The following is a 17,030-nucleotide window of genomic DNA, read 5'->3' on the forward strand; positions in this document are numbered from 1 at the left end:
GCTATGTTCCTCTGAAACTGCAGTACCCATGTGCCAGACTGCATGGTGTCATAACCTAGAAGACCACAATATGAAACATTAATTCACACATGAATGTATCTGTTTCTGTTGATTGAAACCTTCTCCATGCTTAGTGTAATATAGAAAATGAACACCTTCCTTGGTGTTCACAGTAGTTTGTAACTTTCTTTGTTGAAAACTGCAAATTGACAGCTGAAGGGTGTCAAGACAATATATATTCACACATACTGTCAGACAGTAGAGATGTTGAGAGCTTAAATAGCTACTGTTGGTTAGCAAGAAGTGTCATTTGTAGTATCAAAGGAGTCAGCATTCTGCTGGCCTTTTTTATATTTGTGATATACATTTTTTTAGAAAAAGTGGCAACTGATATGTAATTTCAAAGCCATTTTATCTTGGTAAGAATGGCAAATTCAGTGCTTTTATTTTCCATGACTGCACATCTTCTAGAAGAATACATGAAGGAAGATGAGTCTGATCAGCTTCCTACATCCTTTGCTTATGTGAGTGGTGTGCAGAAAAAGATCGTTCTTCATGACTAGATGTAATTTCCTTAGGATTGAGGGTAACAGGCCAAATGTGAAGTATTTCATTGTAAAATTTAAAAAAAATTCAATATACAAATTAGCCACATATGTTATTAATGCCTATTCTTAATATTAAAATAATAACCTTTTCTGCTCCTGTGTAACAAGATGCTACATTCACAAACCAAATATTGCAAACAACTGGCAAAATAGCTACTGACTGTTTAGGAAATTGCAGTAAATGCGTCTATTGATATTTTGTAGATTATTTCTCAGTATGGAAGAAAACCTAAAACTTACAATTCAATGTATGTTTCCCAGTCATGCTTTAATTCATTTTCCTCATTCCCATTCTTTTTCCAAGCTGTATGCAATATGCAACTGTCAGATTTTAAAGTCAACAGAAAAGAAGCAGATCTCTAAGTCTCTTACAATGTGGAGATGTAGCCTTCAATACACAAAAAAGAAAAGAAATTCAGTGTTTCATGCAGTTCCTGTTTTATATCTGCTTTGAGGAAGTGCAACATAAACTGCATTGAAACTTTCGTTCTGTATTAAAGCTCCTACTGTGTTCTGGCACTGGTTTTTGTTATCAGAAATTTTCTTCAGACATCTCACGTAATTTTCTTCTTGATTGCACCAGTGTAACAGAGGGGATGACTGGATCTCAGGCTAATATTCAGTGCTCTTGTTTTGAGGGTCCCAGGTTGAATCCCAGACTAAATCTTTACTGAAAGTCTCTGATTCAAGACTGCCCACATCCAGAGTGGGTTGTTTCTGTATTTGTGCAAGCACCAGCAGTGATTTGGAGCCCATGTTAAGCTGTAGGTTCACTGTGCTAGCCATCACATTGCCCTCTCACTTGGTGTTAACAGAATCCTCTTGTCAGAGAGCTGCAACTTTCCTCACCTCAAGGAAACCATAACTATAAGTATTAGATAATAACAGTGCTGAAGCACCTGAATGCAGGTATAGTATGCCTCTCAGTCTTTATGTACCATAAATGATGTATAGGGTCATTGGTCGTCTGTGTTTCATACAACACACCTTGTGTCTCTTGTAAATTAAGGAGCATGTAGCAAGTGGTTACCTCAGACTCTTGAGGATAATTGAGGAACTGTTTCAAGGAAATGGTGGCTCCGGTCTAGAAAACCGAAATTAACAGCCATGGGAATTCATTACGCTGACCACGCGACACCCCCTCTCTGCTAAAGTTGGTACTAACTTTGCCGACAAGCAGCGGTCGCTCAGTCGGCATAGTTCGCTTGCGGATAAAAACCACAGTTCGTTTTTGTTTGTCGCAAGTGGTTGGCCTCACAGTGAATAATTAATGTACCAGTATCCTGTATGACTGATTAATATGTAATAATCCTGTATTTAAGCATCCTGTTGCGTTACTGTAGCTAAAACTGTTTATGTACTATGCAGTCTGTCAACAATGCAACAAATTGTTCCTTCTTTCTTACACTTTCACTTTCAACACAACACGTTTTGACCCTAAATGGCCATCGTCAAGTGTCTTCTATACTAAAACTGCTACACTGCACTAATGTTGTCCATTCGTCACATCTGTGACTGCATGCTTCATGGTTTAAAACATCATAATTGTAGTCAATTCGTGTGTCCTAAAACAGCACATGCTGTAGTTCACTTAATTTAAATCAAATAAAATTATTAAAATTTTCTTTAAATTTTGTAAAATTCTTGTTACATCTCACAAGGGGCATCATCCACTTGTTTTGGTCTGTATCCTTTTCTTCAGATGTTTTATTGCGGCAGCCTGCTTTTCTATACGTAAGCCTTTTGTTGTGTTATGCCTGCAACTGTAATTTTGCCCCTTGTGCATTGTTCCCTCTAGCAGCGTGTGGTGTTTTCTTCACTTGTTCTGTTGTACTTAAATTCTTTGGATACTTCATGGCTGAGTTATTTTTCTGAATTTTTATTTCATGTTGGTCTAGTTTTCTTTGCTATGTTGAAAAGAAATTTAGCATGGTGGTGTTTTCCAAATATACTTATAAATCCTCCTTGAGGACTGCTGCCTTGTCATGTATAACAGGTAAGTGTGACCCAGAGAACTATGCTTGTGGGAGTGTAATCTGGTAGGGCCACCCATGCCAGACAGGTTAAAGGGTAGGAACCAGATGAAGTGTAGTTCCTGATTCATCAGGTTGGGGATTGGGCATGGGGCTACTGACCCCACCCTGGAAAAATTTACTGTTACAAAACATAGAGGAGGTGAAGACCCACGTGGGGTTGAAGCACCAATAAAGAAAAGAAATACTGTTAATATGAAGCATTTTTTTTAGATGTTTATTTTGTATTGCCAGTTATATATGTAGTTATGACCTACTGATATGCAGACCCGGATTTTGATGACCTAAAAATATCTGAAAAATGATCTATAAAATGACCAAAAAAATTTAAAAAATGACCTAAAAACTAATTTCTACATTTTCTTAAAATAAGGTAGATGCGGACTGTGTAAATTAGTTTCCAATTTCTTGATTTTATGACACCCGGACATCTCTTTAAACCTATCCCTCTGCATTTCTGAGGCATCAATTTTATGAGTTTATGACATAGCGGTGGCTTAGAAAGTGGCACAGGACAGTAACGGCATCTCTGGCTTAGAAAGAAAAATAATGTGCCCTCTCACAAACTAGTCTATTATATTTAGAGATAGAGGCTGGAGATACAAAATAAAATTTACTAGAAGAACATAGATTTCTACCTCACGAATCAAATATCTTCAGTTTGATCAATGAATGTCAATTGTTAAAAAACGTGAAAAAATGGCGAAAAATGACATAAAACTTGTAAAAATGACCTAAAACTTAAAACATACAAAATATGACAAAAAAATGCACAATAAAATTCACATTTTTATAACCAGAGGTTCATAATCGGGGCTTTAGTACTTAAAAGCAGTGTTTACTACATAAAGAAAAAAAGATGACATGTCATCAAAATCTGGGCCCTGCTCATATGTTAATGGTTGCTGCAGACTGGTTCTGCACATGTGTTATATCAGTCGTGATCATGGTCTCATTTTATGCTATGTTAATAGCATGGTTGTTGATTAGGATTATTGCCTTGTAGCAAACAGTTCTTTAACATTACTGATGCTGCAACAATTAAAGGTAGTTTGGGTGAGTGTTGTTCATTGAGTGGTCATCGAAAGGTGAATATTGGTGACTTTTACCTGACCTGTCAGAAAAGTCCAATAAATGTCTCATGAAACATTTAATTGCATTTGGTGAGGGGATATTCCAAGATTTTAAAGACAGTCAAGTGCCGTGTGAGTTCATGTCTCTAGATGAAAGATTCACCAAATAGGAGTGAGTGCAATTTACTTCTTTTTGAGTAGTTTTAGATAATTATGAGTTGCAGGTTATTAATAATGATAATTCATTCTTCTGATGTTACTCTATAATGTCAAAGTACATTTATGCACAATGTGAAGTAGTAGAAGTAACTTTTCACAGGTTCCACAGGTTTGTATTATTGGAGTGTGAAATGCTTCAAGAAAAAGAGATGGCAGGATTGATGAAAAAATGGGGTCACGAGGGTAGTGCTCAAAAAGGGGGTGCATGTGAAATCTAATTCATTTTTTAGACGACCGAATACAAGTTTGTAGTGTCAGAGCTTGCATAGCTACAGAAAAAAAAAGATTCTAAAAGGGATAGCAGTCACAGAATGGAGCAGTATATCTGGTGAGAAACGAAACTGGTTGGTCGTACGTTAACATGAAGAATCGCCAGCACCCGTCTCGTATCGTTATCATAAGATGTAGGGGTCTGATTATTTCGCACGAATTCGGACGTATTTGTTCAGTTTGCCGCAACAATTCACGTGCAGTGCAACCGTAGACGTAGTAAACCATGATTTAAAATCGCGGAAATTAGAAGTAATCAAAAGAGCTAAGGTTGTTTACTACAACTATGAAGAGAGGGCAGTAAGAGCGAAGCGTGCAAGATGGCCACCTGAGATGCAGGTGGAGTTGTAGTGTAAAAGGAAGAAGTTTGGCGCCATGTAGTCGTGGAGATGGAGGTTGACATCCTCCAGACATGGATGAATTGGGCCAGCATCCATGTATACGTGTGAGACGAAAGAATGTCAGACTTGTGTTTGAAAACGCTGAAAAAATACGCTGTTTGTTTGCCGTTCGCCTCTCCGAAAAAAAGGGGCAGAGACAGGATGTGTCAAAGTTGGGGTTTGTGTTTCTCAGTGTTGAATGTGATCAGAGGGAACAAGAGCTGGCAACTTCAGATGTTGTGTCCAAGGTTCAGGTACGATGTGGTCTAATGCAGTGCTTTTGAGTGTAGCATGCAAATATTATGCGTAAGATATATATTTCTGAATGCCTTACATTTCATGGCATTTTGTTTTCATTTCGTCGAGGAGTGTACAGAACATTCGAATTAATTCGCAATTACCAAATTCTGTGATTTTTATGACATTGATAAAGGAATATTTTAGAGATTTTATTTATTTGCATTTGAAGATTTATACAAATAAAATTCCACTTTTATACTTAATTATGTAGATCACATATTTAGCTGTTAACAAAAGTGGTAGCCTTCATATTCAAACTGTGTCACCAGTGTAGAGGAAAGTATAGATATTTTGATTGACATCTCCAGAGTGTGTGCGCTCAGTATTGTCAATTGCCAGTTTTATTACCATAATTTCCAGAATGGAGAATGGGCCTATAATTGCTTCTTTGTGCCCTGTGCATACTTTATAGCATGCAACTGGGCTGCGCTTGCTTCAGGGGCACGTTTTTCATCATTCTGGCGTATTAGGTACTGGTTTATCTGAACTGGTGCCAGCCAGTTCCCCCCTCCCTTCCCCTGCCTAAAGGTATCTACTGTTTTAAAGTGATAACTGCCAGTCCATATGTGCCTTATAGGAATCAGCTGACAGTACAGGTGAACCAAACAGCCACTTAGAGCTGCTCATTTTTTGTTTGAATATTAAGCCCTGTTGTTCATATTGTGATCCTTAGATGGCAGTCAGCTAAACATGGTATGCAGCAGTGTAAATAAATATAACCGTGAACTGCCAGCACTGTAATTGTTATCTAGTTCTGTAATCTCAAGTTGGCAGCAGTGCAGCATCCACTGTGGCTATACGACACCATGTTACTGATGCTTCCTTTGCTCCTGTTTAGAGATGTATTATATTATTGACAGTTTTTGTCACAGCGCTGGGAATTTCAGTGATTGTGATGAAGTTTGCAGAGTTGACATTTTTTTTTTTTTTTTTTTTTTGAGATATGCAGGTGCAATAGAATATCTCATTGCCTGAGGAGATGTTTAGGCTTATGCCAGCACTGGTTATAATTATTATACTCCAGACACATGAGAGAAGATGCTTTGTATATATTTCAGTCCTTATCAAGAAATAAGCCTGTTGAATTTTTTATCATGCATCACATGTTGATAAATATTACTGGACTTTACTTGTTACAGTTTTAAATTTCCATAAGAAAATATGTTTTGTAACCACAAAGTTCAATTGACACGTTTCCAGCCCTCTTCAAATTTCATATTGTCTTCTGATTTTTAGATGGTGTTGTTAAGACATGTAGACAATTTTTGGGGCCTGTTTTTACCATTAGTATTTTTGAAAGTGCGGTAATTGATATTAATAGCCTAATAACATTAAGCTTTCCTGAATTTATTTTACTCTTAAATTGAATTTTGGAATATTATAGCCTTTACTTTTGTGTACCAGACAGGATAATAAATCCTGAAAATAGGAAGACCACAGGTATGTCTCTTCAAGAGTTTTATATCATTGTGGTACGTGATGAAGTAGTTTATATAGTGATAAATTTATGTTTTAATAGCAGGTATCAAAATGTTGGATTCTCAGATGCTAGTTCACAGAGTTACTTCTGTGCCAGTGTGTTTGATAATTACGGCTGTAGAGAAAGTGGTTGTTGATTGTTCTGTTGAACAGCATGCAATGGTGTGCAGAACTGAGCTGGGACCACTTGTGTTTGGAAACATTCACTTGAGTTCCAGAAATTTCACAATGCTGATGGCATATTTTCAGCAGAGAAAAGTTAAAACAAATTGAACAGGAAGTTCAAGGAGGAAGATATTGCCCGCTCTCCTTTGATACGACATGGACTGCATAGAGAATGATGCATCCAGCTGTTGGAGGCAGTGTTTTCTCTGTGGTACACCCTTAAGTTATATAAACAGCAACATAGACAGACAGGTGAGTGGCATGACTCCCAGAGTCATGAGACAGTGAAATATGGTCATGAGTCTCTTGGGGTTCCGAACCAAGAGGGACCATGCTGGTGAAAACCAGCAGCAGTTTACCTGTCTGGCCAACACATAGACAACAAGATGATCTCATAAGCCTCCTTTTATTTTTTCAGAATAAGGAAAACAGGCTAAAAATACTTCTGGCATATAAATTATGTACTGAAATCTTTGTATTTAAAAATGAGTTTGAACTCAAACTCTGGCATCTTATTTAGCTAGTATAGAATGATCCATACTTCTATATTCTCTACAGCTCTAAGTAAAACCAGCAATTACACTGTTCTTGCATTAGCATGTTTAGTAAGTACATTGTTAGTGGCTCAAGGTACGCGGGTTCAAACCCGGCGGAGGTCTTGGAATTTTTAAGGGCGGAAAAATTCAGGGAACAAGTCCTCTGGGAGTGACTTTAAGCCGTGGGTCCTGTGTCGTAGCTTTACAGCACGTAAAAGAACCTCATGTCCCAAGGGAACCTCTGAGCCAAATTCAGGACATTTCCCGCCCAACAGTAGTCTCTAACGCCTCTGGTAGAGGGGGGAAGCATCGAGATACCGTTGAACCAGTAGAGACCGAACTCGCTGGCTGAGTCGGGACTGATGGCACGCACCAGTACCGGTAGGGTATAGAGACTGGTAGAATATCATAGGGGGACACACAATGGACCAATATCTGGTCTAAGTGCATGGGGAAACCCACCCTCTCCAATAAACAACAACAAGTACATTGTTGTATGCTTCAATCAAATCTGAAGCAAATTGTTATAGGATAATTCTCTTTGGACATTGTCCAGTTTCTCTATATAAATATACAACATTTTGGTGTCTGTGTTTGTCTCAGTCTTAAAGTTTGAGCCTGCAGAAGTTGTATCTCTATATATCGAAATATTGAGCAGGAACCATATGATGCCAGATCTTTGTCACAAACCTTCCAGATCACATATGGCTGATGACTGCTATGTTTGCCTAATAACTCAACGAAGTAACAAACCCTAAGATTCCTTCAGGAAATTTGTATTCAGGGTTATGTTTCTCTGGCTTGTTAGGGTATTGGAATATTGTAGGGAGCATACATCTGTACAGAGATAATTTGCCTCATATTAGGGAGTCAGTAGATTGGATTCTGGGATTCTTATACCTGTTTCCCTGTCTAATGTCTCACTAGGCACCTAACATTAACAAAGGTCACATCCTCTTAAGCCTTCAACAGGTAGAAGTGTACCACTATGCTGATAATGGGCAAATTGGGCCAGTGGATTGTGGTCTTCATAAGGAAATAGATAAATTTGTAGCCCGCTCGGGTATGAATTATGTCCACATTTTCCATGCTGTATTATCCTATGTAGGTCAAGTTCATATGAAGAACTGAACCCCTATACCCCTTCCAATCCTAGAAGTCTACTGAATGCCTAAGGGATGGAATGTTTCAGAATAAACTCTGAATCAGAACAGACCAGAGGACCTTTTCCGTGATAGCGGGAAAAAAGGATACATTTTATTTTATTCACATTGTTTCTTGAGAAAGGTTCCTCAGGTTTTCACATTGTTAGTTGTCTTCCACCTCCTCCTCCATTTAAGATACTGAGTTGTGATGCTTTCCGACTAATGGAACTATTAGTGTCCCCGTTTATTAGGAAAATAAATCAGTGTAAACAGTTTAACTTTACTCCAGAACGTCATGTTTTAAATTTTTGTATGCGTAGTTTAATTTTGTCTACATTCCGCGGCCCCACGTTTGAGAACCGGATCTCTTCAACTTAAGGAACCATGTCTTGAGGTTAATGCACGTCGTTAAAGAAACCTTGGAATGAAACCGTCCTTGTCTCCCTGATCGAACTGGGTAATTCGGTAAGCTACCTCCGCACCTTTAGCTCTTGATCCGGTTGAACGTCAACTTTCAACAGACCCATAAACCAAGTGAACTATTTGCATATCCATTACAAACGTAGGTCAGTGGATCTTTGATGGAGCAGCCACACCTTTCGTTCAAGCGCGTTTCATTCATGGTAGGCTGCCTTACAGGTACACAAAAGTACTCTCAGAACGCGTTAATACATATTGTATTCGTAAGTTCAAAAGGCCCGTTAGGCTCACCAGTTAGATCGAAACTGTAGTAATTATACAATAAGTATTTGGAAGAACTAATCTCCTACTTTCCGTTGGTACGACACGGACAGCATAGAAAATGAAAAAAATATGGGGGGGGGCGTACTCAGATACACAGTAAGATGATCTCATAAGCCTCCTAACAAAAATTAAGGGGGGGACACAGGCAGCAGGATGATCTCATAAGCCTCCTTTTATTTTTATTTTAAATAAGTAAAGTTCCGGTCTAGAAAACCTAAATTAACGGCCGTGGGGATCTGTTGCGCTGACCACGCGACACCCTCTATCCGCTAAAGTTGCCACTAATTTCGCCGACAAACGGCGGTCGCTCGCTTGCGGACTACAGGCCACGGAGTTTGTTTTGTTTTAAATAAGGAAGGTAGGCTAATAACAGTCATACTGGATAATATCCGTTGTCTGATGTATATGAATTTTTCTTATTTGTGGGATGGGGTGAGCTGAGGTCACTTGGTACATCTGCAACAAGTAGGCCTATTGTACCAGCTCCAGATGATTGTGAGCGTGGAGTAGTTTGTGGAATGAAAATTGGCAACGGAAACTGCAGTACTCGTTGAAAATCAGCCGCGCTTCTTCCACCATAAATCCCACTGGGATCGAAGCCGAGCCTCCGACGTGGGAAGCAGGCGACTCACCGCCTGGGCTATGGCTCGGCCCTGAGCTATATTTGTTATTCACCACGTTTTGGAAGATGGTTCTACTCAGTTATGAAATTTAAGGCATTTTATTAACCGCTTCCTTTTTGGAGTTTCTGTGCATGAATTGTTGAAATTAGTGTTGTTAGCACTCGCGGTCTATTCTAAGTACCGATATTCCTTGGACCTTGCGAGAGCTAAAGAATGTTGACTTGAAATACCGTATTTACGCATGTATAGGCCGCGTGCGTGTATAGGCCGCAGCACAATCTTCAGACAGAAATTATAGAAAAAATAATTTTCTTGGAATATTATTTCAGGAGTATTACTAATTATGAATATAATTTTTTTAAATGAAGTATGATTTCGAATATTTCGAATATATGCCGCACCCCAGTTTTCCTCTTGAATTTTTGGCACAAAATGTACGGCCTATGCATGCGTAAATACGGTATATAACTTTAAAGACCGTTTTTGATTTTTATGTTTATTTATTGTGTATGTGTGGTTCAGTCTTTGGTAATTGATGAATTCAGCATGCGTTACCGTACGAAACGTCGAGTTGAATAATTTTACACTTTAGAATTTTGTTGTTATATGATTAATTAGTATTATTATTTGGGCCCTTTTTTGTGAAGCAACCCTTTATTGACGTTCAGAGGCTATGTGTTTCTTATTCATACTGCCACTTACATTGCCTCATTAGCACGGTTAGTATCACATGTCAACACTGACCATCACCAGGCATTTTCTTGATATTGTCACGTGTAGGGTTTACGCTGTTAATATTTGTATTTCACTGTCTTTTGTTGAGGTTAATACATTAATTGAAGTTGAGAGTTAAAATGTAAGTTTTAGTAGTTTTTTTTATTGCTAGTGGGGTGGGACTAAGTCCCTTGTACTGCGGCCACTTCTGGCCTATTGTTCCAGCCCCAGATGATAGGTGAGGGTGATTGTGGAGGAATTAGTGGAAGGAAGATTGGCAGGGGAAACCGAAGTACTCGGAGAGAACCTGCCCCAGCGCCACTTTGTCCACCACAAATCCCACTTGACCAGACCCGGGATCGAACCCGGGCCGCCCCGATAGGAAACCAGCGACTAACCGCTTGAGCTAGGGCGCGGCCTATTTAGTCACTTAGAAGCTGATGAAATTAGTATACTAAGTTGTCACTTAGGTCCTGGTATGTGTTGTGTTATTGTTTTGTTGCGGTTTTCCTTCGTGCATTAATTCGTTGGTTCATGGATGAAAAATTCGATAGTTACCTCCTCTCTTTATATTTGTGGAGGTTCTCGCTTAGAATCTGGAATCGGAGATGGTTACTATTATGTAAGAGGGCATAATTTGGTAGAAAGGAATTAGCGTTTCGGAGATATATGCTGTGCACGGAAGTAGTTAGTTAGTTTTTGGAGGGGGTGGGTTTTCCAATGCACTTAGACCAGTATTGGTCCATTGTGCTTCCCTCTATGATATTCTACCAGTCTCTATACCCTACCGATACTGGTGCTTACCATCAGTCCCGACCAAGCCAGCGAGTTCGGCCTCTACTGGCTTAGCGGTATCTATAATGCTTCCCCCATCTATCAGAGGCGTTAGAGACTGCTGTTGGGTGGGAAACGTCCTTGAATTTGGCTCAGTGACCTCCTTTGGAGATATGAGGTTCTTTTACGTGCCGTAAAGCTACGACACGGGACCCACGGCTTAAAGTCCCTCCCGGAGGACTTGTTCCCTGAATTTCTCCGCCCTTAAAAATTCCACGACCTCCACCGGGTTTGAACCCGCGTACTACGAGTCATGAGGTGGGAACATTACCTCTAGACTACGGAGGCCGCTTACACGGAAGTAAATGGAAAACGATGGAATCTGGTAAGCTGATATGATTTGAGTTCTGAATGTGCCGCTCCACTATTAAGGGAATGTTTCATCGTGAGGGAGGAAGAGGTTGACTTTATGGAGAAATTTTGAATTTTATAAAATGTACGTTGTCTATCAATAACCTTAAGTTCTGAAACACACGACGCAGCGCTCGTAATATATAGTATTGTCCGGACTGCACTTCGAATACCGCCATTTAATCATGGGACATTTGTGGAATTATATCGCAGTGCTTGAATTTGGAAGTGTTTAGATTCTGCTGTTGCATTTGTTTCCGATCTTAGGAATGCGGTACCATTAGAATCTTGAAGTTCTGCTACCAAGCTCGCGTGTGAGAGAGATCTGGCTGTTATCTACAGTTTCAGTGACAGTATCCATCCAACATTTGAAACACAGCTTTTGTGCTGGTGCCCAGTTATTGTTTGTATTTACAGCACTGTTCTAGAATTTATTTGTCCATGCTGGACTAAAATTCGAGCCTGGAAAATTATGAAAGAACAAATTTATGAATGTCAGAAGAAAAACACTGCGACTGGTTGCGGGCTAGACGGCCGAGAAGTCGGAGTTTGAGTCCTGGTAGGGTTAAGATTTTTCTACTTTCCACGTCGTCCAGACCGGTTCTGGGGCCCACCCAGCCTCCTATCCAACGGGTACGGGTTCTTCCCCGTTGATAAAGCCGCCGGGGCGTTAAGCTGACCACTCACTTCCGACTAGTGCCGAGGTAAAAAATACATGGATGTATACATCCAGTGCCTCGTACGTCTTCATGGCGTAGTGCGTAATTAGCTAAGCACAGGAACAACTTTTCCAGCTTATAGAGAGAAAACACGAAGGAACAAGATAATGAATGAATTAAAGAATGGCAGAGAGAGAAAGAGACAAATAAGAGTACGTAAACAGTAAGTATAAAAGAAGGCCGAAAGTAAGGAAGGGGTTTACGTAAGCAAATAATAAGGTAGTAGGTAAGAGCGTTAGAATAGCAAGGAGAAGCAAGTAAGAAATGAAGGAAGGTAGATATTAGTGAATAATGAAAAAAGGAAAGGCACCTTTTTTTGGCCTCTGCGTTTCATTTCCTCTTTGTTTCGACTATTTACTTTGCGTTCACACTTTGCGATCTAACATCAGGTGTACTTGTTTCGCACTTGTTTTTCATGTAGTTCACACGGTTTATCACATAACAATTTACGATTTGCTTGTTTTTGTTTCGTAATGTCGCTGTCTGAGATGAGTCAAGTGAACATTCTAAGTGTAGCACTTTAGGCCATGTTAATGTTACAGAGTCTAGGCAGGTTATATTCTTTATTAACAGTTATGTGATCGGAGGCAGTGATAACAAAATGCACCACTGTATGATTACGTGAGGTGTTTCAGGTAGGGCCTATGTCGTGGGATTCTGCTGTATGAGTAGAGAGTCGGGCTTACCCTGAAATGAAAGTACTGTATAGTAGTTCCTTGGACAGACGTTTGCCTACCCGTACTCAGTGTTTTATATAATTCTGGGTGCCCCAAGATATATATGAAACTTTAATCGCAGGAAAGGGGGAAAGAGATGCATTCTGATTCGAATACTGGCAAAATTTTCCGAATTTAGCCTTGTAATTTTGTCATTAATATAATTTTGGTTTATCTTCACATTTTCGGATGATTTATTAGATATGTGTCAACATTTTACATGCATTTATTTGATCACCTGGCAAGTCACCATGCTTCATTATTTTTGTTATCAGAACTGGCCCTCTGGGCCCAACTTTGAATCGGACGCGGTGCCCAAGAATGTAGGACTCTTCGGAAGATTACATGGGAAGAAAGGACGTTCATAATCTGAAAAAAGTATTTGGTGTGACAGATCTAGTGTAATGTAACAGGTTGAATGGAGACTTGATTCATGTTTGTGGTAGTGAAATGAGAAAACAGGGCTGGTGACGTAAACCGATTCACCCAGCTTTCTGATGTCCTTTTCTACATTATCCCGCTCTCGCGGACGACACTTAGTTAGTTAGTTAGTTAGTTAGTTAGTTAGTTAGTTAGTTATTGGAGAGGGTGGATTTCCCCATGCACTTAGACCTGTATTGGTCCATTGTGCTTCCCTCTATGATTTCTACCAGTCTATATATCCTACCGGTACTGGTGCTTACCATCAGTTCCACCCAGCCACCGAGACCGGCTCTACTAGCTGAGAGGTATCTATATAATGCTTCCCCCATCTACCAGAGGTATTAGAGACTGCTGTTGGGCGGGAAACGTCCGTAATTTGGCTCAGTGACCTCCTTTGGAGATATGAGGTTCTTTTACGTGCCGTAAAGCTACGACACGGGACCCACGGCTTAAAGTCCCTCCCGGAGGACTTGTTCCCTGAATTTTTCCGCCCTTAAAAATTCGACGACCTCCGCCGGGTATTTGAACCCGCGTACTACGAGTCATGAGGTGGGAACGTTACCTGTAGACTACGGAGGCCGCTGGACGACACTTCATTTTGAGTACTGATTTAGAAGGAAACCCTGTGAGATCCATTAATAGTATAAATAGTGAACTTTCAACCTTTAACTTTATTTTGAACCTATCGGAATGTCAGTTTTTAGGTTGAGATGTAGGTGTAATTACGCACAACTTATTCGGATGAATAACAGAGAAATCGGTCATAGCCTTCTTCACGGAAGTATCGCAGCATTCAGGATGAAGGACAAACCATGAACAGCTGTGTTGAGAATAGACATCTCTGCCGAGATACGAACCTCTACCACTCGAATATGTATGTTGAGCGTTAGCTCAGTTGGAACGCCAGTTACATTGATTCCCACCGCGGCGGCCCGGGTTCGATCCCTGGTCTGGTCAAGTAGAATTTGTGGTGGACAAAGTGGCGCTGGGGCAGGTTTTCTACGAGTATTTCGGTTTCCCCTGCCAATCTTCATTCCACCAATTACTCCACAATCACCCTCACCTATCATCTGGGGCTGGTATAATAAGCCAGAAGTGGCCGCAGTACAAGGGACTTAGTCCCACCCCACTAGCAATAAAAATACATTAAGTAAACAATGGTCACCGATCGCAGGTGTTTCTTTGTAACACTTCAGTGACATTACATAAGGACACGCTGCCCAATTCAGTGTCCGCGTCTCTCCACGTGTCCACGTATGCCCAATTCAGAAGTAGATTGCTCCATCGGCTAGCATATGCTGCATGTATGTGTGTATATATAGTATATATCCATACATGCAGTTGGCTGTTGTGATCACTTACTTGATGAGTGATTCGGCATCTGTCCACAATTCTGAAACTTCTTGCACCAAGTTATTGACTTATTGACAGACTTGGTGCAAGAAGTTTCAGAATTGTGGACAGATGCCATTTTGTGTTCTGGATTACACACCAATGCAGCCGTACCCAACCCTTCAAGAAAAAGGCGTATTTTCTGCATTCCTTATTTAAGAAGTAAATTCCAACGTCTTTTTTACCGTGAAGTTAGGGAGGAAGCCAAACATTTGCCGCCCCATATTCTTAGAAAAAAAAAAAATAAGATTAGAAAGAAGGAGGTATACCATATATCAATACCAGAAATCAAAATTATTCCTCTATCCTGCATACTTTACAGGAATGAGTGAAAATAGTCTTAAATGGCCTAAACGTAAGTTGAAAAGTGTTCTCGCTGCACCCATAGTACTCCTGGGAAGTAATGTAAAGGTAAAGTCCCTGTTAGAGACCTTGCGACGAGCTGATCACCCGCCCAAGGAGTCCTACCGAATGTGTAAGATCTAGAAAAACCGAAGTGAACAGAGACGTTCATGGAGGTAGGCCTAGGCCCACTGGGGCTGTAGTGCCAAGGAAGAAAACAAAGTTGTCCCTGTGCTTAACTAATTAAGCACTACTCCATGAAGGCGTATGGGGGAGTGTGTGCATAGATCCACATTTTCTTGACCTCGGCGCTAGTTGGAGGGGAGTGGTCAGCTTCACGCTCCGACTCCTGGGAAGTACCCGCAGGAATGGATCACGAAGTTATGTATAAATTAAGATCATGAAAGGAAATGGGCTCTAAATAGTGCGCTAGTGTGAGGACGTCGCCTTTACAGGTAGAAGTAACAGACCGCTGGCCGGAGACATGTTTAGTGCATATGGGTGCAGGGTAGTCTACATTTGGTGACATCGCTCGAAAACACATTAAACGGCCTTCGTTTCCTTGAAGTTGGTGATTTCTGCTAGAATAGGCGTAGAGGTCAAGTTTCACAGGATATGCCGTAGCCGCATTAAGTTTCTTCTTTGCATCTGCTACACTGTTACACATCATATAACCCCTGAATAAAAAATGCATTTTTTGTGTTTTGTACTTAGGTTCTTGAGATGTGTGAGAAGACAAGGGGCCCTGTTTGTATAGTCTGACCAAGATAATCGGCTTATCGTCCCATGAGATTTGAAATTCTTACAGAACTGAAGATCCGTTTTGTGGTCTGGTGGCTCATGACGTCGTGTAGCTTGGTATGTGGGTACAGTTTGAACGAACGTACTGTTACCTGTAAGATCACAGTATGAACTTACGATGTTACGTCGCATGTGAACATATCAAAAGGCAATGAAGTCGCCATTATGCACCCTGAATTATGCTGAATTATTGCTTTACATTCCCAACATGAGGAAGTATTTGGACACTGAGATCTTAACGTGTTCTGAAATATGTTTGCATAAAAGGCTTCGCCAGTACTTCAAAACTATTATGATGCAACAGGTTGATGAAAACAGATATTGGATACATCTGCACACTTTTTTATAACACGCTGTGGCCAAAATATGAACTGAAACGAAGATGGTTCAGATTATTTCCAGGAGATGGTAGAAGCGTAAAGTCAAGTTTCGAAATAACAGAACAAATACAGACTATGAAGAAATCAGTCTTCTGGGATGTGGCGCCGTGTAGATATTGTGTTAACCGACGTTTCGGAGGAACATATCGCCTCCATCTTCAGGGTAGAAGAAAAAATAAGAAAATCCGCTAGCGAGGAACCAGAGTGAGGAGGTGATAGTTAGCACTTGCTCACGCTGGTTCCTCGCTCGCGGATTTTCTTATTTTTTTCTTCTACCCTGAAGATGGAAGTGATACGTTCCTCCGAAACGTCGGTTAACACTATTTCTACACGGCGCCAAATCCCAGAACACTGTTTTCATCATAGTCACCGCCGTGAACTCCTCAAATCTTACAAATACGGTCTACACTGTAAGAACTTTACAGTGTGTCTGAATTGAGTGTACTTGAGTGCAAGAAAGGCTTACAGCTGGAACGAAACAAACTATAATTGATTACGGCAACAGTGAGGTTAAATATAATTTTGCGGATGTCGCCAAATCTGTAAACATCTTCAATCATTATACAAACAAAACATTTGGGTACTGAGTTTATTGAGATCAGAAAAAGTTGAAATGTCAAGTTCGGGATGATACGTGGTAATGCGTCAAGCCTGGTTACTTCCGCCTTTTTTGTATGCATAAAATGAACTCATTCTGTGGAGGTTATGCCTGTCTTTCCGACCTTTGGCATATCTCATCTCTAAAACAGAATTTTGAGGAGTTTGGTACTGTGCGTCTACGTT

The 17,030-nt window shown here is 40.3% G+C and overlaps 1 protein-coding gene across 1 annotated transcript in view; it reads left to right on the top strand.

Moving 5' to 3' along the window:
* The first annotated feature begins 4,177 nt into the window (after positions 1–4,177).
* Positions 4,178–17,030, top strand: part of LOC111869690 (endoribonuclease ZC3H12A) — a 154,007-nt gene continuing 141,154 nt past the window's right edge. The window contains exon 1 of the mRNA XM_023861385.2: positions 4,178–4,837. Within this exon, the coding sequence (XP_023717153.1) occupies positions 4,616–4,837 (222 nt within the window). The 5' untranslated portion in view covers positions 4,178–4,615. The remainder of the gene's footprint in view (positions 4,838–17,030) is intronic.

The sequence above is a fragment of the Cryptotermes secundus genome, unplaced genomic scaffold (assembly GCF_002891405.2).
Source record: "Cryptotermes secundus unplaced genomic scaffold, Csec_1.0 scaffold1072, whole genome shotgun sequence".
NCBI lineage: Eukaryota > Metazoa > Arthropoda > Insecta > Blattodea > Kalotermitidae > Cryptotermes > Cryptotermes secundus.